The sequence below is a fragment of the Protopterus annectens genome, chromosome 8.part1 (assembly GCF_019279795.1).
Source record: "Protopterus annectens isolate FY-2018-M chromosome 8.part1, PAN1.0, whole genome shotgun sequence".
Lineage (NCBI taxonomy): Eukaryota > Metazoa > Chordata > Ceratodontiformes > Protopteridae > Protopterus > Protopterus annectens.
The window spans coordinates 354570385-354594111 of NC_056742.1; the positions used below are offsets into that span (position 1 = coordinate 354570385).

At 36.8% G+C, this 23727-nt stretch overlaps 1 protein-coding gene across 2 annotated transcripts in view; it reads right to left on the bottom strand.

Moving 5' to 3' along the window:
• The window catches only part of LOC122810355 (zinc finger protein 585A-like), a 534209-nt gene that overhangs the window by 19353 nt on the left and 491129 nt on the right, over nt 1-23727 (bottom strand). Inside the window, exon 6 of one of the 2 annotated variants that reach the window (XM_044081935.1) lies at nt 16842-17196. The exons of the other annotated variant lie outside the window; for it this stretch is intronic. Within the exon in view, the coding sequence (XP_043937870.1) occupies nt 17042-17196 (155 nt within the window). The 3' untranslated portion in view covers nt 16842-17041. Of the gene's footprint in view, nt 1-16841; nt 17197-23727 lie in introns of those variants that run through there. 2 annotated transcript variants of the gene reach the window in all.

The following is a 23727-nucleotide window of genomic DNA, read 5'->3' on the forward strand; positions in this document are numbered from 1 at the left end:
GGAAATACCCATTGTAATTAGAAAAAAAATTAAAAAGTCACAACACTCTATTGTTCATTAACAAGCAGCAATGTAAATTCATTCATTTTCAGATATTCTACTTAATCCAGTAAAGGGTGTGAAGGAGTCAGAGGCAGTCCCAACCCTCAATGAGCACAAGGAAGAGAATGCAATCATGAATGGTCTGCCAACTCACCTTAGAATGTACACATGTATCCCCACACACACACACACACACACACACACACACACACACACACACACACACACACAAACACACACACACACACATCCACACGCGCACACACACGCGCACACACACACACACATATCCACACGTACGTGCGCACGCACGCACACATCCATATGCGCGCACACACACACATATCTGCGCGCACACACACACACACACACACACACACATCCACATGCGCGTGCACACCCACACACGCGCGCGCACACAAACACACACACATCCACACGCGTGCGCGCACACAAACACACACATCCACACGTGCGTGCGTGCACACACACACACACACACACACACACACACATCCACACGCACACACACACACACATCCACACACGTGCACGAGCACACACACACACACACACATACACACATATCCACACCCACACACACCCACATCCTCACACACATTCACACCCGTGCGCGCGCACGCACACACACATCCACATCCACACCCACGCGCACGCACACACACGCATCCACACACATACACACATCCACACGTACGTGCGCACGCACACACACATGCACAACCACATGTACGCGCGCGCACACACACATCCGTGCGCGCGCACACACACACATCCACACGCACACACACACACTTCCACACCCATGTGCATGCACACACACATCCACATGAGCGCACACACAGCACACGTGCACGCACACACACACACACACACATACACACACATCCATACCCGCACACACAATCCACACACATCCACATCCATACCCACACGCGCACGCATACACATACACACACACACACACACACACACACACACACACACACATCCACACGCGCGCACACACACACATCCGCGCGCGCGCACACACATCCACACACACACATGTCCACACACGCGCATACACACACACACACCCATATCCACACCCACATGCACACACATATGTACACACGAAACATGCACAGCAATATCCAACTTGGAGGATCGCCAATTATTTACCTATGACATATTTTTGGAATACGGAAGGAAACTGGGGCACCTGGTAAAAGCAAATATAGATACAAGGAGGACATGCAGACTCTGCTCAACAGACATCTCGGCTGAGAAATGAACTGGAAAACTGAGAATTGTGAAGCAGCAGTGCTAAATGCAATACACTGTACTGTCTTCTATAACTATATATATTTATTTATCCTTTGTTGACCATTAGTCTCACTAGGTTATTAGCCTTGTTTCCGGGCAGACTCAGGGTGGTATTTATTTTACTATGGGAAATTTGGCCATGGCATCAAGGAACTTCCCTATTCTTTTCAATAGGTGCTGTGGGGTATTTTACATCCAGCTGAGCTACCACCAACTCAAGTTTATGGGGCCTCAGTTTAACATCTCATCCAAAGGACAGCTTATATATGGGTGCAGCACCCTCATTATGCTGCACTGCAGAGTCAGCAATCTACCTGCTGTGGGAATTAAACCTACAGCCTTCTGTACCAAAAACAAGTGTGCTACCTGTTGTACGACTGACACATCTAAACAGAGTAAATCACTATGGAAAGGGGAACTTTTTTTTTCAGCAGTGAAAACTTTTTTGAGGCCACTTAAATAGTGGAGTTATTTAGGGACCAGAAAGAAGATGGATGTGAGGAAATATTTTATCCTACTTTAGTTGCAATGCATATTTCTATGCTCAGCATTTCTGTTAAGAAGAAAGTCAAGAATTCAAGATCAGGAGTGGTATGTATGTATGTAAGTATAAGTAAATGATACTAATGTCATAGTTCATTAGGCACAAATCATATTTCTGGAGATATGGAATGAGATGTAATGGGGATATAAACTAACAGCAATACCTGACACTGTAGCCTAGTAAGCGGAAAATAATTATGATGTTGGGGATGATAGATTGTGAAACCTGGGATCCCATGAGCTTCACTTTGGTCACTATCTAGGAAGAATAAAAGTGCACTGTTCCTTAATGTCTTGTTACTGTTCCATTATCAATAACTACAGCTTTGTTTAATTTCTCAGGTGTCCTCTATAACATAGTTAACATGACCAAATAGATATTACTCAGTTAACAAATTACTATCACTAATTCATTCACTTTGTATTCATCAGCAGTGTGATTGAAATAAATAACTGCACTTTTTATTACCTTTTTTAATAAAAAATAACACTCAGTTAATATAAGACTCAAATCATGTACCTTAACCCACAACTACCTGACAGGAGTCTAATTCTTTAAGGGTCTGCCTGCTGTTCAGAAATTCAATTACCTGGCATAAAATGATATTCCTGACAGATTGTAAGTGAGAAGAATGCTCCTCATATTTCATGCACACTCTGAACTTAATGAATTTCAGTTCATGGAAATTTCTAGTACTAATGGTTCTGTAATTTATGGGGTAACTGCATGATAGGCAAAAAGAAGTCCATCTGGAGCCTACATTTCAAGTAGTTCAGACTAACAGGACTCGTATATATTTAGGAAGGGTTGTGGTAAAGGTGAGCATAAATAAAGAAGTAAATGCAGCAGATTTGTTTACCACCAAAGTAAAATACTGCAATTAATTATTCACAGTCATACTTAGAAATAGTCGCTGTAACAGCAAACCATCATATTTAAAAAGAAGTGTGCACAATAACATAAAACACAAAGTAATCACGTTGATGATTATAAGATGTCAACATTTTGAATATGTTGATGGGATGAATTATTTATATGAAAAAAATAGCTCTGCAAATCAAACAGCATTACCTAAACAAATCTCTTTCTGTGGAGATTGTTACCTCTGTATTGGATTAATGGAAAAAAGACACTGTGCAGACCTGGTAGAACCCCGCATAAGGGATAAATCAATACAGACTGGAGTAACCATCGATCTGTAGCTTAACTCAGCTCACCAACCAAGATATTACAGAATGGTATACACGATAATCAATGTCCAATTTATCCAACATGGAGTCTTCGGATGTCTTCTGGGCTGCCCATGGTGTAGATACATATCTCTAAGCATTTTTGAATACGTGAGAATCGACGATAGTGATTTTTTTCTGTTTTTGAACTTTTGCAAAATCTGAATGAATGTTATGGATTACTCCTTTACTAAATTTTATAATAAATGCATGTACATTCAATAAGATACTTGAGCTTAGCTTTCAGCTTACATTGTCTGCCTTCTCTATTTGTACAGTGCTTAATGATTATATAATGTTTACACTGACGCGTTGTTAGGAAACAGTATCTGAACAATAATTTTAAAACCTAAGGCAGAAAACAGATGACATCTAATCCAACTTCCCAAGCCGGAGGTGTGTGTGCTTGTAAAAATGAAAGATTAAACAGCAGGGAAGGAATGATGCATGAATATAATTTTTTGTATCTTAATTTTACTTGCTGCAAATCCTGACTGTTAGGTGGCTTTTATGACACATTCAGGCCATGATAGTTTGGTGTCTGTCATGCCGTTTACTATTAGAAATTCATACAACACGCGACATGTAATACAACATGTAATTGAAAATAGTTCAAATTTCTGGATGTCATTAATGGAGTTCCAGTGGAAGCAATAATCATTCAATGAAAGAGAAAAACAGAGAGACAGAAAGAGTACATTTAAGTAAGAGAAAACACACTAAAGCATTTAACACAGGTTCCCCTTCCTTCTCATTGCAGTATATCCTGGCTGATACCTAATTTAAAACCAGTAATATCTAAACAACTCAGAAATAACAGCAGTCACAGACACATTTTATTGCATTACAGCATGCCAGTGTGGATAGCTGATGGACATGTGAAAAGAGATGTGTATGCTTATATAATCAATGACATTTAAGATGTGTGTTAAGCATTATCTCACAGGTAGCCTCTATCCAGGAAACATTTTAAATGAAGACCAACATTGAAAACATGAAGCCATGTTAATAAATTAGGGCTTAAGTCTGCCTGCTACTGGGATTTGGGAATGTTGTGTTGTTTTATTGTGAGTTTCAAAACAATATCACTATTAATGTTGTATGTGTTACGTGCTAATGTGCTTTTTAAAGTATTTCATGTAGTGGTGTGCAAACAGAACAGGTCGATAGCTATTAATACTACTTTACTGAGCTTAATAGATTACAGCTGGACAATAATGGTCCTATTATGAAGGCCAGCAGGGAAGTAAGGAAACTAGGATTCCAGATGTCATTTTATGAACTGTATCATAATTCCTGGTTATGAAATTGGCTACACAAGAAACATGGATTGCATCTGAGCAAAGTATGTCAGAGATAATGAAAACAGTTATAATTTCCCATAGGTGAGTAATTAAGGCAAAACGCAGATGTTAATGAGATTCATTTATATTTCTAAGGTTGTTTTCTGCAGTTTTTACTTGTAAAGTGTATCACTCTGAACGAGTCACCTAGCAAGACAATCAATCCTGATTCACCCCTGAACACAAGTATTTGTGTCTAGTGAGCTTTGTTCAGTTAATAAAAGCTAAATTAACACATAAATAAAATGAAAGATTCAGATAGTATCCCGGTTAGCCAGAAAAAGAATTATCATGGAACCATTTAAAAACAAACTATTTCAACTAAATAGTGATGTATTGTTAAATTGACATTGTATCAGACACAAATGAATTATGTCACATGCAATAAAACTGTTTAAAATTATTGTTAGTCTGTTAAACAGTTCTAGAATGACCACGTTAGTGAATCCCATCTCATTGACTGAAAGAAAACCATGTGTTAATTGCATCAAGACAGAAACAATGACTGAAAGAATCATATAATTCTTTGAAAGGCATTTTCAGTGAATTGTTTTTGAGTTGTGGTGTTGGCGCTTCCGTGTTAAACATATTGTGTGAAAATAGCTACTTAGTAACAGAACATTGCCCAAAAACTGTAAGCATGCTAAATTACTAGCAGTTTGCAATACTAATAGTAATACTAATACTAATACTAACTAGTACTAATACTAATGAACTGCAATCAAAATTAAGTAAGGAGTGACCTAAATGACTTCCATCTTAAAAAGAAATTTCAGTGGACTCTGTAGATGCGCCCCCCCTTTGAAGGGAGACACAGGAGTATTGTTCAAGGTATCAGAAAAGGAAATGCAGAAAGGCTGCATCAGGCACTCAAACTGGGAAATTAGGATAAATGATACAACAGCATCAAGGAAGAAATCACCAGTCACTAAAAGTAAAGACTGCAAATATCAATTAAAAACTGCCTGAACATAATAAAAGAACAAAGAGTGACATACAAGGTCCCCTTATATTCAACATTTGGCTTTTTACTATAAAGTATCATAGAAAATCTGAATTTCTTTAAAATTAGACCTTATTTTTATTCTACATGTAGCTGGAATGTCACCATCAATTTAGTTTAAAAATAAGTGTGTGTTTTGTGTGTGTGTGTGTGTGTGTGTGTGTGTGTGTGTGTGTGTGAGCATAACATTCCATCACTGACAGGTAACAGAGTTGGTACAGCTAATAATATATCAGCTGATTGAATATTACCGTCTTTATTAGTATGAGATTGAGCTACAATGGAGATTAGGGAAAATGCCCTTTACCCACTGTCACACTGACCAACCCTTCCTGAAGACTAAAAATTCTGCAGCAGGGGCAAGAGACTGGAGAACAAGTAAAAAGGGGTAGAGTGTCTGCTCAGTTTGAGATGCTGGCCACCTGAGCACCTCGCACTCCCCTTTTGGCTACTGTTCATGATGATACTAATAAGGCAGCACAGAGAAAAGAGCCACACAACTGTTTTGCCTATGGTGAGGACATCCCTGACACTAGGGGACACAACTGGGATTGCCTCAACAATGTGCAGTGCAGTGCAGACTATTACAGCAATTGAGTGATGTACCTTGAAGACAGGAGGGAGATGCTTGGCCATGAATGAGACCGCGGTGGATGCAGACAGAGTTGACAAGGGCAAGGTGATTGCAAGAAGATTCACATTATATAAACTTAGAATGGACATATTTAAATTTACTTCCCAGAGTTTCAAAATATTTTAACTATATCTTCTACAGCATCTACAAATTCTGTACTGATAATTTTTGGGGCACAATCCCATTATAGATAAAATTTTGAAAACATGTCGTTGATTTACAAGTTCCCCACAGGTGGTCTATCATTTCCAGCTCACAAAAAGGCAAGTCACAATGTTTCAGTGTGTGATTATGCTAAATACTGTGATCTAGTTCTGCTTTGTGCAGAGGAGCTTGGGATTACAAATCAGTGTGGTTATATTTTAAGCCAGTCATAATACTCACATTCTGGCACTGTACCACATCACTGCACAGTAAAATAAAAACGAGTGATGTATGTTGCATAAATGCATGCATGCTTGTCAGTGCATGTCTGGGTACACATACACACACACACACACACACACACGCACGCACGCACCCATACACACAAACACATGCACATACACACACACCCAGACATAATATGCATACAGACACACACATGCACAAACACATACATACACACACACACACACTTGCTCGTCCTTTATGGTACTGCACATGCATTGACATTGGGCATCTCTGAACATTGTCAATAGCAGACAGGTCAAAGATATGTCTAGTCATCACCTAAAGGGTTTCTAGAATGGCACCATCAGTCCTCACTGATTAACACTAAAATCTAGTGCGTCACTCTTAAAACTTTTAGTATCTTTTCACATGGTGTTAAATGGAATTTCCTCAGATTCTGCTGGATTACAACATGATTATTTTAGTTTCTGATTGACTTACTATCTTGTATAAAGAGCCGGACAAAGGATTTTTAAATAAGATAAGCAAATAGATAAATCCCTTAGGCAGATGACACTCTACACAACTGCACATTAATTTTTGTATAAGCCATTAACATGCCCTTTTTCTTTTCCCATTTCCATTCTGTTTTGTTCTTTTAAACCTACATGTGTGTGTGTGTGTGTGTGTATGCACGTGTGTTGGCACCTATCAAAATATACCCTTTCCTTGATCACTCTCTTCAAAAAAAAATTCCTTTAAAATTTAGAACCGAGTTTACCTAAAACCACCAGAGAGTTAAACTAAATGTTTTTTCCTTAATGAAGTTAGGAAATATTGGAAACTGCTTTACTAATATCATCGGCTATAAGTATGTTTTGTTTACTGCTATTATGTCCCATATGCTTGTTACAGATGTTTTGAAGAATGTTGACTTCCATATACTAATCCATGACCTCCAAAGTCATAATATTGACTTACTTCTTCATTTTCTGATTTACATACTGTAGTTTATATCACAGAACTGTACGATCAAGTTTTTATTAGTTTTTCATTTACTGTTTGCATAGCCCGGTTAGATTCTGTTGTAAAATGCTGTTACTCAGCGCAACATAACAACATACCATTAAATCAGAAATAATGCATATTATCTACAGCATATAGCCATAGCAAAGTAATAAAGCAGTAATTAATACTTTGTGTGGCCTGTGTAGTGGACAAATTTTACTGCTCACTTTAAGACATTGATGCACAATATTCTGACACATTCATGCACACACTGTTTTTAGAAACACATACCTAATGAAGTTCTAATGCTATCAAATAATCAGCAAACAGTTATTAATAATCAAGTACAGTACACTATCTTAAGTCACTCTGCAAAACAATGTGCACTTACCGGCACAAAAGTAGCCATGACGATTTTCTAAATTCAGTTACTCCTAATCCTGGCAGATGCTCCTTCACTATCTTTCACTGGATCTGTCTTCGGAGTTTCAGGCTTGTCTGTTATTTCTTTCTTACCTTTTATATCTGACAGTGTCACTGGTAAATACAGTTCTCCCATTGGCTCAGTGACACTGGGTTGTCCTAAGTCTGGATTGTGTTAGATTTCATAATGACTTCATCTGCTCTCAAGTTTCTTACAGATCAAGTAGCAAAGCTAACAGCGGATAAACTTGCAAACAAATAGGAAGCTACCTGAATACATCCATTAATTATGTATCTCTCTGATTATGTTGGTGGTAAATTTAGATACTTGGCACCACGGGTTGATCAACGGTGAATGAATAAATCACATTGCTTTGAATGCCCTGACATCCACCTATGAAATGACTGAGCATTAGCCGCCTGTTACTTGTAAGAAGACTGCTTTCTGTCTTTGCCTGTGTGGGCTGACTGTAATCATTAAGGGCACATTTCTGCTGCTTATCTTATAGGCTGCTTCTGTTCTTGTTTTTATTTTGGGCTTCCTTTGATAGCATGTGTACAAGACGCAATACTGCTCTAGGGATGATTTTATTTCACATATCGCTGTCTCTAAATTTAGTGCTGATGCAAGAAGAACCTATGTAAATACCTAAATCTATTTCAGTCACAGATAATGTTTTAATGAATTACGTGACTAAAGGTCACTCGGAAGGGACTCTCTTGTGCAAGGAATGAAAGGTTTCCTGGGATGAATTTCAAGTTGTACGTGTTGTGTAGATACATTAAAGGTGGTAAAGTCTGAAAGAACTATAGTCCTCTGGTCAAGTTATACTGGTAACTCTATACAGTTGTTAAATGGAGCAATAGGCACAACTTCATCCATCAATTTAGCCTCCCTTTATGCCTCATTTGCATGCTGCTTTTTAAGGTTCAGGTTTCCCCAGTTCTCTTTACCATTACCTGCCTTTATGCCACACTGGCATGCTCCTTTTAAGGCATCGATTGCCTCACTTATTTTTACCAACAGCCTATCTTCACACCTTACTCGTATGCTGCTTTTAAATCCCAGCGCACCGCTTATTTTAACAACAGCCTATCATTATGCCTCAGTGGCTGCCACTGTTAAGGCCTCAGTTAACCTCTGCTTCTCTTTACCATGTACGATACAGCTTGTCGACATCTTCAGTGATGGCTGTTTGCAGTCTTTTACACAGTGGATAGTGAAGTACATTCACTTCCTTAGAAATACAGTTTATTCACCTGTGATAATACTTTTCACAGTGACATAAAGATTACATACACAATTCAGAAAACCCCACCATTTAAACAGCAAACATACATTCTTCCTTCCAACATTGAAGATATAGTATTATGGAGATGGCCTGGAAGATATATATATATATATATATATATATATATATATATATATATATATATATATTAAGAAAGCTGGAGAACTGTATTATTTCTAACAGAGGAACAAATTCCAAGAATCTGATACTATGTGCTGAATACCAGCAGCTTGATGTGATGTTCCAGGATGGCTAAAATATGTAGGTTTGATGGTCTTCCATATATACTGTACAGTGTCCCACTTTCTTCTTTGAGGTTTTGTGGAACTATTTGCCAGTGGATGTCACTACACAAGCAAAAATGAGAAGGATAAAAAGATATTTTTTATTTATCAGGATTTGGAATAAGATCAGAATCAGTAGGGATATTTTTCTAATGGTATGAGGAGCACTTTGTCTAATTTAAAATTCACCATGGTGAGGGAAAGTAGGAATAAGTTTCGGCCGCAGACTAGGATTTGTGATGTGGGAAGCCTGTTTCCATTTCAGCAGGGAAACTGATTTGACATCTAAGCCTTGGGAAATTTCTCTGCAGTGGTTCGTTATAAAAGCCATTATGGCTTTGGTCATAGATATGTTAAATCAGAACTATGTATATGTGAGTATATGTTGTGTATCAACATGAAGTGAGATGAACAGGAAGGCAGATGGGCTGGAACCAAATAAGGCCTGATTACTTATAAAAATTAGGGCATCCAGGTTAGGGCTAGCAGCGGCCAGAGACTATTTAGTGGATGGAGAGGACAGCCTTGAGAAATCTAGAAGAAAGCAGTGTAGATGCTGACACAACAAACTTCAAATGACTGAATTCACAATTCTGTAAACAGCCATTGAAATAGACCAAGTTATTGGATTGTAGCCAATTTTACAGAGGTATTCCAGAAGGAAAGGCTGTAAGACAGAGTCGAGTGTCTTTGAGACATCAACAGAAAGGACTATACTTAATCTGCATTCATCAATATTTTTGTGTATTAGATTTATGAGAGATAAGAATGCTTTTGTTGTGCTATAACCAGCATGGAAATTGTGCTGTTCATCAGGCTGCAGGTTGTGTTTCTCATATTACTAACTGGTTGTGTAGCTACAATACATTCTTGTAGGTTAGACGGCAAAGGAGAAGGAAACAGATTTGCAGCTGATAATGTCACAGGAATTGTCTCCTTTGTGGAGAGAGAGATTACAACAGTCTCCTTCCATAAATCAGGGAAATATCTAGAACTGAAGGAAAAATGAAAGAAGATATAAGTGACTGTGCACAAGATATAAATGCTATATATATCTTCAGGAAGTATCGGTCTATTCCTCTGCACCTAATTTTTAATAGTTATGTAGCTTGTTTAGAATGGTGCATACTAAACTAAGACAGCAGGAAAGTATTTTTGAAAGCAGAAGCAACTGAAACTGTTGGAAGAAGGAACTGCATTAGGGAGAAGTCTAAAAAGGGCATTAAAGGAGTGGGGATAGAACTGCTGGGTGCAGAATATAGTGAGGAGTTGGTGAAATGGCTCACTAGAGGTATGGACAACAAAAGAAGGCTTAGACTATCTGGACTCCAGCTGCTGGACTGAGGAAAGAGTGTTTTTAGGTGCTAAGTCTGTAGAAGAATGTAACTTGCTTTCAGGATTTCTTAGGACTTCTGAAAACAGGGGCCTGCTTTCTTTAGAAATGTTATCTTGTTATGATTTTTTGGCCCTCCCCAGCCAGATCATCAAGAGTTTGCCTCTTCCTTCTGACTCGTTAATTTCCCCCAATGGCTGGCTATAGCCACATTGTCAGATGTAACAAGAATCTATCTGAAATATACTGTCATGTGGAGGTGATCTATTGTGATTTACCTTCATTTGCACCTCATCCCAAAGTGCAGTGATCACACAACAGACAGGTAAAGAAAGCTATATTGGTGCATGCTCCTATTGTGTTGAATGAGCACAATGCACCCGTTCTCCACCACAGGCCATAGCCCTTGCTGGAAATCCTGTCCTTCTCCCTAGGGTAGGTGATCCAGCAAAATCCTTGCTCTTTCCTACATCTCATCTACCTCCTCAAGGACCACATCCACTAATCAGACCTGGGCTCCATCCCAATGTGCTCAAGGACCACATCCACTAATCAGACCTGGGCTCCATCCCCCTGTGCATATCCCTTTTGTATTAATTTCTGACAATTGTGTAAGTATGACAGTCAGTAGGGTAGTTAGGCCATTTACATTATCCCCAAAGTTTATCACATTTCCTCGTCAGATGCTTCACTTAGGGCGTGAAGCAAGAAAAAGGACACTAACTCTTCCACTAGTTGTTACAAAACCCAAAACACTGATTTCCTGTTGTTAAAGTATAGGGTTCATCAAAAGCAAACTGCACTAACAATGAATAGCAAAAAGTAAGGTGGGAGGGAAAATTCTGGTTGGTATATTTCTCAGTTCTATGTTGCATGTTTTGTTTTGTATTTATATCAGGTTTCAGTGTATCTTGGTTGTTTTCATAATGTTTTAAAGAGGATGATTTTAATTTACTGGTTTCGTATATCAGGGATTTGTCACTTTGTTATTTGGATCTATAACAGAAATCCATTCTGTAACAGAAATATGTTCAAAAATTGAGGAAAGGCATCATCGAGATTAAGCAGTAATGATCCATGGATTGGTCAAAATGTGAGTGTTCTTGGTAAAGGGGATACTCAGAATTCATTTCAGAGGATATGAGGTTTGGGTAGCTCTTAAAACCTTTAGATTTCTGGTAGAGCAGCTGTGGACAGTCAGAGAAGAGGATGAGATTCATGGACACCTTACTAGACCAAGCCAGGTCCTGTTAGTCAGGGCTCATTCTAGGAGGGTGTACTTCCAAGTATTGGAACTCTGCCTGATTTTGTCTAGAAGATTTTAGCCCTTTAACAGCTTCTTTCCCATTATTGCCTGTAATTCAAAGTGCCACGCTAGGTTATTTCAACTAGTGGTGGCTCAAGTGTTGGAGGAAGTGGCCAAGGATCTTGGGAGTAAATGGCTACCACTGGCTCATCCTTCCTTGGTATAGGGATGTCAGGCTAGTTTACAATGCGACAAACTGCTCACACACCAGGGTATGTAATTATGCACATATGTCAAAAGGTAAGTATATGTTTAGACCCAGCATTGTGGAAGCACAGAATGTGTAAGGCTTACATGAAGAATAAAAGGGGGTTAGACTAAGTAGAAACCCTGATGGCTGCCTGGTGACAATCCCAAAAATGAGGATCTGATGGTTGGCAGGCAGATGGTTTAGATAGACTTTAAAAAAATCTAAGCAGGTGCTGTTGTGTGTGTTTTTAAGAGTAAACAGAATGTTAATTAAACAAATGTCACTTCATCAGTTGAAGAGTACTAAAAGTACTCTGCAGTAAATGAACATTTTACAGCAAAAAATAATGGTCTGTCTGATATAACCTACATGGGTTTGAGTCAGGTGTATGTGAGACCTTGGTACCAAGCTATTTTTGTTTCCTTTTTCAGTCCAAAAGTAAAGAATAGTCACAGATTCTTTCCTCAAGACTATAATTTCACAAAGGCTGAAATTTTGAGAATACCAAGCAAGAGACTATTAAATTAAGCCTAGACACAGATGTGATGCATTGACAAACTTTAATTTCATCTGATTCACTAAAATGCCTTGGTATGACTTACTTCCACATCTGAAATACAACAACTGATCATAAATTAAAAAGTGTGATGAAAAGAGTTTCATTAAATGGGATACATTTAGGTTCAATCTGATAATTGAAATTAACTTAATTCCCAGAATGTTATATACTCATAAATACCTTGTGAAAGTGAAAATATCTCTTTCTCATCATTAGCTAACACACTTATTTAAAGGAACAAAGCTTTTTGGGTCAGCATTAAGAAGCTAGTTCTAGCAAATGAAATAAGAGGCTTCAGACTTTTGAATGTCAAGCAACACTTTCATTTGACATGCTTTATGTAAATGATAAACGATGGGAATAGTTTTACCTCTGGAAATAAATTGTCCTGTTGTCCACATTTTTAGATTATAGTTTTATATTCTACCTCTCTTAAAGGTGTTATAAATTTTAACTTAATTTTCTTTACAGAAGTGAATAGAGCATTATGGCACTTCCTATCTGAGACATAGTTGTCAAAGAAATCCATTTGTGGAATTTGGTTTATTGTTAGCTTCCTTAGAATCTCTTACCAGTCAATCTAACTTCATCCATAGTAATAAAATAGTGCATGGATTTCAATTAGAAAAATGCAAGGAAGTTTAGATATTCAACAGCAAATTGCAAAGGACTAGAAAATATAAACATGACTGGAAGTAAATGTGAAGCAATCAAACTTTTAGTATGTTTCATTTAGCAATAACAAAAAAAAATATTTCTGATATTGCTATATAATAAGGAAAATGCATCCATTTTAGAGAAGTGACTTAAAACTTACTTAGATCTATATTTGAATGTATTAATCTATAACTACATTAAAATGAACTTAAATGAGAGCATGCTCATTTCCAGTCACTGGAAAGGTATTAACACCAGAAGAGGTTAATGTACGTTTACACAAGAGCATACATAACGTGCATACTTTAGCTTCATTCCCATACTCTTCTACATCAATATATGACGTTTGTATTGTGATTACTTATCCCAGACAAAGTAACCTTTTACCCTAATTCATCTTCTTGCTAAGTTTGTCAAGAATATAACAGGGAGAAATGCTCATTGTATGCGACAGTGAATTCCGTAAATATGTCTGATTTATCTTTGTACAGAAACTTACAAACCTAAAACTTTACATGATGAAGAGAACTGGAATTACTCTATTCACCACAATCCTCCTTCTTCAGTAATGATAGTTAATGTTTTGTACATTTTTATGCAGTGTTTGGCTATTAAAGTAATAGTAAATGGAATAACAGGCACAGACAGCTATAAAAATAGCTAACATATTAACATTGAATAAGGTATTCAAATGTCACACAAATGCAGGAAAATATTTAAGAAATCCCACTGTATTTGGATGTCATGGCATTAAATATTTTCTTTCTTTTTTATTAACAAATGTATTGCTGTTCTATATCATGTTACAAAAGAAACAAATCAAAATTTAGAATAGCCACTTTCAAAATAAATTAAAGAAAAAACAAAAAGAAAAATTCAGAATATAACTATGTACAATATATACAGTGCATGTCAGAACTAGCGCTAATAACCCTTGAAAAGAAGATGCAAGTTCAGCCAATATAAGAAAATAATCTTAAGTATTAATGTTCAACAGATGAAATGAATATTGGTTCCATAGTTCTATCAAGTTTGACATTGTAGTCTATAGATTAATAGGAACAAAATGTGATGTTTATTTGCTTCTTTTGATGACAGTTTCTTTGGCTACAACTTCTTGCAAAACAGAAAGGAATACACTGAATTCTGGAAGGGAGTTCCTAATCCAATTTCTGGTGAAGATTTTATTAGTTGTTGCTAAAATAGTCCATAATGAAAAAGTAATGTTTTTTAACTAAACTTTAATGAGGTGTTATTTAAAACCAGACTACTTTCCAGATTCATCTTATCTGTCCCCCAAACTGTAAGAAAATAATTCATTTTCCCCCAAAATTCCCTTAAAAGTGGACACTCATATATTATGTGACATCTGTCTGCTTTAATTTACTGTTTACACTTCAACACTCAGTTTTAATACTTTTATTTATTTATTTAATCCCAATGATCTAGAATTATAAAAGTTCCATGTGAACACTACCAGGGCACATATTCACCAATACTGCACAACAGAATACTTTTATTTATTTATTTTATCCAAATGATCTAGAATTATAAAAGCTCTGTGTCAACACTTCCAGGGCACATATTCGCCAATACTGCACAACAGAATATTTTTATTTATTTACATTATCCAGATGATCTAGACTTATAAAAGCTCTGTGTGAACACTTCCAGGGCACATATTCGCCAATACTGCACAACAGAATATTTTTATTTATTTACATTATCCAGATGATCTAGACTTATAAAAGCTCTGTGTGAACACTTCCAGGGCACATAATCGCCAATACTGCACAGCAGAATACTTTTATTTATTTATTTTATCCAGATGATCTAGAATTATAAAAGCTCTGTGTGAATACTTCCAGAGCACATATTCACCAATACTGCACAACAGAAGTACCCTTAATGGACTGCAGCACCAGAGATTTATTTTTCTCTGGAATACATTTTTTATCCTCTAACAAAATAACATTACAAAACTTGTCAGTTAAAATGACATTGAAATTTGTCATTTTTACATAAATCTGAAATGAATGTACAATGATTTTTATCTTTGTAGATTGTGAGACAAACATAGTCCATGCCATTATAACAGAAGAATGGTTATGATTTTATAGAAAAAAAACTAATAATGACTTTACATATTTTCTATCAATATTATGCTGGAGCATTCACAGCCAAGTCTTGTTTGATTTGGTTGACTATTTCCTTCACAAATTTAATGAAAAATTAAATAACAATGATCTAAAGATAAGCATAGTAGTAAAACAGCTGCTGTTGCATACTTCTTCAGAATACAATGACTTGAAAACCTAGGACAAAACAGAAACATGGGTGGAAGCAGAGAATAGGGTGTATGTAGAAGAACTAGAAATCAAGTTAATTAAAAAACACACACACACACATATATATATAGAGAGAGAGAGATCTGTCTCTGTCTTTTTTTTTTCCTTCATGATTCGGAATGTACCTTACCCGACACCTGCAGCAGTTGGAAAGACCCCAAAAGTTCCTCACCAAAAGGATAAAGGGACTCAAACATATGTCATACGATGCCCGACTGAAGAAACTCCAGCTCTATTCAGTCGCATACCGTCTGCTCAGAGGTGATCTGTGCCTGACATACAAGGCCATGTCCAACCCGGAATTAATGGACATGCTCCACCTCAAAAAATCCAAATCCACCAGAGCCACGAGAGCAAGAGACTTAAACCTCAACACGGATATAAATAGGACATGCTGGAGGGACAGATTCATCACCCAGAGACTCCCTACACTATGGAACAGAATCCCAGTCCATGTTAGGCAGAGCCCCTCACTGACTCTGTTCAAGAGAAATCTTGACGAGTGGATGGGAGATCGTAGGTTTACCCCGGGAATCATCTCTGTATCACTGCTGGACAGAGGCACAGCAAACTAATGGGTATAGTATTCTCATCCAAAGGGGTGGTGAAAGCCACACACACTCTGGCTAGGCTTATAAATGCCCTAGGGCAGATAGCCTAGTATGAACCTATGAACCTATAAGTTTTGTTTTCTGCTGTTTAAAAATGGCCAGTAGATCTTAGGTACTCTACCTCTGTGAATTCATCAATTGATCAAATCAGAACAACAACATTAGCAAAATAAGTGCATGTCCTTAGATAGGCATAAATGTGAAATTATGGAAATCTACATTTAAGACATTAAATTACTTAGTCCATATTATGTTATGCAGTTCCTCTAGCTTATATATAACTTTTCACACACACACACACACACACACACACACACACACACACACACACACACACATGGCCTAAATTCATAAGTAACTGATAGACAAATTGGCATATGGAATTGCACCTTGCCAAACACTGAGGAACATAAATAGTAAATGGTTTAATTATACAACTGTTGTGCTTGTGATGTTTTCACATAAAAGAATATCACATTTCAACACAGGTCATGCACCTTTTACTGCTGCCCATACCTATATGTTAATCTGTATTTAAACTGTTTCAAGACATATTTCCTGTCTGCTTGGATCTTGAAGTAAACAGAAGAGACTTGGCGACACACTGTAATTGCTGTAACAATGTCTGCTGCTTATTAGTGAATGCAGTTGCACAGTATTCCTTCCCAGGATCTCATCCATATAACTGCCTATAGGGAAATAATAAAGAAATGGCCAGTTATAATGGTCTAAAGACCACCTTCAATACCTGTGTACACAGTATCAGATAAGTTTTGTGGTAGTAAGAGTAATGTAGGCTTAATGGTATCATTTTACCAAATTACATAACAAAGGGACATTTCATTTCAAGCAGATGGAGCTGGGGACATGTAAGCATACTGTAAAGGGATTTTAAAATACAGAGGGACATGAATGAATTGTCACTCTTCTTGCAAGAATGCTTACTCTACAGGCAGCAATTTGTAAACACTGAAGTAAAAAAATAAAGGCATACAGATCGTTATTTAATGTATTAGAAGGAAACATGCTAAAATAATAATAATATGTAGTGACAAACGTCAGGTTAAACCAGTTTAGTAACTGCTACTATTTGAAAAGCTACTATCTAAGAACATCATATTTATGAATGGAATACTATGACCCAATTATTATACCCATAGCTTTCAGAGCTGCATTGATGAGAGCATTCCCTGAGGAGCATTACTAAATATTAATGACCAGGTGAAGTATTCTAGTCTTTCTGATATGGTAAACCTGCAGCACCCCATACTCTGGAGGTGTCAAACCAATCATAATAATTAATTCTTAATACAGCTAGAGCTATAGTGAGTCAGGTGTAACTTATTATGCAGAATTCTGAAAGATGACCAGTGATGTCAGGAAACTTTGGTAGATCCCTTTGTGCATCTGTTAAGGACTGTAACTGATCACAGTTAGGACATGGGTCAGAGGCTAAAAGGGTGATTCTTTTATTTAAAGTATTATTTTAACTGCTTCTTTTTAGTGAAATAAAGAAAGGAACTTTTGTAGTTGTGCCTCAGATACAACCCTTTGTACTTATGCACATAAACATTTGAATAATTTTTGTATTTTCTGTCACTTTAAACTGTCAGTTTATAGAAATGATTAGGGTTATGGCCTGCTAATGAGCTTTTTTCTTTAATTGGGTTTGGGTCCCCTCAGTTTCCTTGCACGTACTGGGTGACTTGTGACACTGAACAGATATCGCTCACAATATATCCCTGAAAAAGAGGCACTTAGGCTAGTGGGTTCCTCTGGTTAATAAAAAAATGTAAAAAATATTTTTAAGTTAATTCACTGTAAAGTATTTTGTTCCCAGAATCTCAGAATAAAATGGCATTCCCATGCAAATATTTACAAATAATCAATCAAGCATTATGCCATGACAGCTAATTACATTTAGCTATACAGTCATTAACAGTTTTATCAGACTTTTGTTCAGATTCCAGATATGACTGACTATAGCTAATAATTTTAAACATTAAAAAAACTGAATTAAGCCTGGTAACTTTATATGCATATTTGCAAGGAATATTAATTGATCTTTGATATTGTTTATATGTATGGTTCTGTAAAAAAGTGGAGAATAGTTTTTGTAAATGTCAGTTGCTTTAATAATAAAATGTTTCTCACTTTTGAATTATACTGGCACATTGTCTTTTCCCATTTGCATGCCCTTTTTTTACTTACTAGTGTCATTACTTCTTATAGAATAATATCACCACTTGCTCTTTGTTTGTGTCTTTCAGCTTTTCCCGGTTAGGGGTCGCCACAGCGGAACTCCAGTCCGCTAATGATTGGCAGTTGATTTTTACATACCAGGCCTGGCCATTGCCAGGCCTGACGCACAACCTTCAACGAAGGTACGCCCATTCACGCATGTCTCCATGCAGAAGACGCTCTAGCTGAGAATCGAACCGGGCAGCATCTTACTGTGAGGCGACAACACTACCGCAGCACCACCGCCGCGGGTTAATATCACCACTTGCTCTACATTATGGTAAATAAAAATAGATTCATTTTGAAATCAATGTTTAGTAGGATTAGTGTATGTAAATGTGCTGTGATGCTATATGGGAATGATTTACAGTGTCTTAGAGAAATGAATATGTTTTATATGCAGTTTTTACTGCTTCCCAAAGTTAACACATAAATCTTTTTATTATATTATTTACCTGTAGACATACAGGTGACTGGGTAAAAAACATAAATTGTTACTATTAAATAAAGGCCCAATATCAGTTGTCAGACTCTTAGTTATGAAAACACTTAGCCTATGAATGAAATGGAAACACTTAGCCTATGAATAGATGCAACAGATTTAAAATACCGGTCTGTGGCTGAATGCATGGTATAATCAATTATATCTAGCCATTATAGCCATAAGAATATGAAATAAGTTCGTTCCACCCCTGTGCTTATGATTCCAAAATCTATGTTCTGTACATCTGCCTGGCATGTTACACAGCCTAGAATCATAGTCACTGTGTGCATAACAATATTTACATGCCTGATATTATCTCTCAACAAAGCTTTGCCTCTTACCGTCACGTTCTGTTTTTAAATTGTTTACTTGTAATGAGTGAAGTATGCATATCTTGGTTACTGTTAAAATAAACCATCTATACTTGGATAAAGAAATTCATGTTAGCAGTATATTTCTTAAAAATGGAAGCATTCTATGTGTCATCTCTGGGTTTATACCATGCACTGGTCTGGATGAAGTGATGAATCATACCAATCATACCATATCCCTATCTGTATATCTCATAATGTAAGAACATGTTTATGGATAGAACTGAATGCAATCATTATTATACACTCTTTAGATTTTCTAGTTATTTGTTCATGTTTCATTGGGTGTCTTAACTTGAATCTGTTACAATTCCCTTCTCTTTTTTATGCAAAATAAAATCACCAGATGGTAGTCTTAGGGACTGTCTCTCATTTTTTTTTTTTTTTTTTTTTGTGGTGGCTTATATCTGATGGCGGTTTATTTAAATTCAACCAGCTTATGCTCAATGACTGAAGTGAATTTATGTTCACACCAATTTAGATGAAAATGCTTGCAGGTCCAGACCATGACTAATGCTTCACTGACTGTCTAACATGTGAGTGACCTGCTAGCACATGAAATGTGTTTAAAGTAATTTCTATGTTTTATTATTATATCTGTTTGGTGATGGGGTAAGTTCTCAAGCCTACTAGACTCCCATCAATGTCAAGGTCAGTCTCTGTTTCTAGATCAAAATATAAGACAGTTTTGTTAGAAACTGCACAGTCTTTCAGTGTTTATAACACTTTATTATAAATCTCATTCCAGGTTTACAAAGTAACTATGTGATTTCTGAAAAGTCTAAAGACTCTTACACTATTGTTTTAAACAATTGCTGATTACTGTTGGATCTTGGTGTAATACTGCATTCATTGGGAGATGTTGCATTATAAACTTAGATATCCATCGTGTTTTAGTTATCAATAAGTGAAGATTTAAGTCCCTGGTTCTAGTATTGTTGAAGATACTGGACTTGTGGAGAAACAGTAAGTCCAGGACAATAAGTTCTCTAATGGCGTAGTAAGTCTGTAAGACCCTGAATAAAGGGATAGAGTTTCCAGCCTCTGAAACCTTTGAAGTCTTTCAAATTGTTTAACATGTTTAGTGTGATACATCCCAAAAGGGACATTGTACTTGATTACTGGCCAGATCAATTCTGAGTATAAGGGACTGATTACCTCTTTAGATCTTGATGATTTCCTAGATTAGCTGGGCTAAATAAAAGGATTTTCTGATAACCATTGTTATATGATGGTCAAAAGAGAGGGAGCTATCAAGCCAAGTATCTATGGTCCCTAACTACATTTTCATTTTGTAGTGTTGTGTTGTCTAAGCAGTATGATGGGAAGATGAGCTTTCTACTAAAAGTGATGATACTGCACTTTTTAGAATTTAGTTTAATGCCATTTCTATTACTCCAATAGTTTACTTGGGCAAGTTCATTCTGGAAGGTTTAAGTGACATAGGAGTGGCTTACAACAACCCCCAGTTTGCAAGTGTCTGCAAACTCTGTTAGCCAGAGGTCCTGGCTCTGTGCTTAGAGATCTGAGAAATAAATAACCAAAAAGGAGAGTCCCTAGCACTGAGGCCTGAAGAATACTTCATCTTTCACACTGCCTGATGAAGCACCTGTAACTCGCACTGTGTTGGTTCTGCCTGCCAGTTTGATATCCTATTTACCACATATAGGTCGATTTTTAAATCATTCAACTCTTGTATGATGCCATCATGTGGAAGTGAGGGGCGGTGGTGCAGCGGTTAGCATTGTCGCCTCACAGCAAGAGGTTCTCCAGTTCAAGTCTCAGCTGGAGTGCTTTCTGCGTGGAGTCTGCACGTCCTCCCTGCAGTCACGTGGATTTCCTCCAGGTGCTCTGGTTTCCTCCCACATTCCAAAGACATGCAGTAGGTGGACTGGACACTCTAAACTGGTCTTATTTGCACGTGTGTGTGCGAGTGAGTGGTACAGGTGATCTACCGTGGCAGGGCTAACCACCTGGCAGTGTAAACCTTTGCTCAAGATGATTGTCACTGGTGAAGTGACACCCTGACCTCATGTGTAAAAAAAAAAAAAAAAAAAAAAAAGTGAGAAAAAGGGGTTGAGGATGGATGGATGGATCATGCGGAAGTGTATCAAAGATTTTTAGCCTGGTCAACAACTACAGCAAACACAACCCTTTCAAAGACATTTACTAAATTAAACAGGGAGAATTTACCCTTCATAAAACCAAACTATTAAGGCTCAAGTCTAACAAAATCCTTGGTATCAGAGTTTATGAGGTCAGCTATAATACGTTTCATGGCTTTGCAGATGAGACTTGTGAAGCTAAGAGGTTTGTAATTACCCAGGTCAGTTAAAGGCCACCCTTATGGAGGGGTATCACTACTCCTGTGCACTACTCATCAAGGACAAAGAGTGGCAAATCTTAACTTAAACAGTATGTGGAGTGCATCTGCAATGACATGTTTAGAGTGATTAATTAAGCAACTAGGTATATCATCACATCCCATGGAGGAAGTATTTTCGGTCATGGTTAGCTCTTTCAGAAAACAATATTTAGAAATAATTGTGGGAATAAGGGGTTCAGATATTTTGGGGCTTTGAATAGAAATAATGTTGTATAATTCTCTTTCTCTGTTTTTGTACTGTTAGGTATCTTACAGCTTGAATTGTTAGTTTTTTTCTTATTTTTTAATTACTTTCCTGGAGCTTTTCTCCTTGGGCCTCTGCTGAAAAAGGGCTCTCTGACCCCAGTCGGACTAACCCGGTTAACTAATGTAAAAATAAAATAAAGAAGTCTCAGTAATGACATTAGCATAAATGTGTTTGCACGTATATTGGCAATGTCATTTGGGTCAAAAAAGCAAACCCATTTACGATAGGGTTACCAACTGTCCCACTTTGCGAGGGACAGTCCCTCTTTGGGCAGTTGTGTCCTGCAAAAAAATTGTAAAAATGGCAAATGTCCTGAGATTTTAGGACAAAATTATTTCCTATATTTTATGTAATAGTTGCATAAAACAGTTATTCTGTATCTGAAACACCTACATGTTATAAGAAACAGAATAAGCAACTAGAATACTACACGAATAAGCTTTTATTTAGGCAAAAAAGTGAAGTTCTGTCCTTTGCACTGGCCGTGGGTATGTTTCGACCTGCAAAATCTGATGTTTGTACCAAAAATGTCCCACTTTGAGCATTTGAAAAGGTGGCAACCCTAATTTACAAACAAGTTCTGATCAATGTAGGGTATTTTCTTGTAGCTTTATTACATTGCAAAAGAAGGATGTATAGTTATCTTTGGCTTCAGAGGCTAGCCTAAGTCTAAGACTACTTTAGTGGATTTGAGTGTTCTTCATTTTTTGTAATGCTTCTGATATTATCATTGAAAAGATTTGTTTTCATTTTAATAAATAATTTATGGAATTTCTTCCTCTTTTTTTGTATAATTTATGATTGTAGAACACCAGGATGGTTTGTTTTATATTTCCTGTGCTACTCAGTTTAGGTATGGTCTGCTTATTCTATGCATCTTTCTAAACAGAATTCCTTCATGAATCTTTCTACTGTATTAAGGTCTGTGGAGATGCAGGCATAAGTGAACTTTGATAGATTTTAAAAATTCTAAAATTAGATTTCTGCCTCCTCTAAAAACTAAACTGACAGAACCAGTCAGGGTGATACCCATATTTTAGCCAGACCAAGATTTAAACAAGCTATCAGTAAAAAATGCATTCTCTAGAAGAGGACCTGCTCTTTGAACATCTACCCTCAGAACTGAAAAACAATTATACCTTAGACTCTTTTGAGAAGTTTTTAAAAAATTCTTATTTCAAGAGTCCAAATCTACCTGCCTTTTTATATATTGACTAAATAAATCCACAGTGCTACTCTGTCTAAAGCATTATCTCTAGAATTAGTTATATATTACTTCTTACGTTGATTAGTATTCTATTTAGGATAGGAACACCTCTATTGTATTGTTATTTCACAATAATCCTACTGTTTTACTTATAGACCATACAGTAATTCTTCTACTATACATCATATGTTCTCTTATTATAATTCTGTTATATGATTGTTTTGCATGTACATATGCTTTGTAACACCCATTTGTTCTAAGTATTTTGTAATTTTAACTTGCAC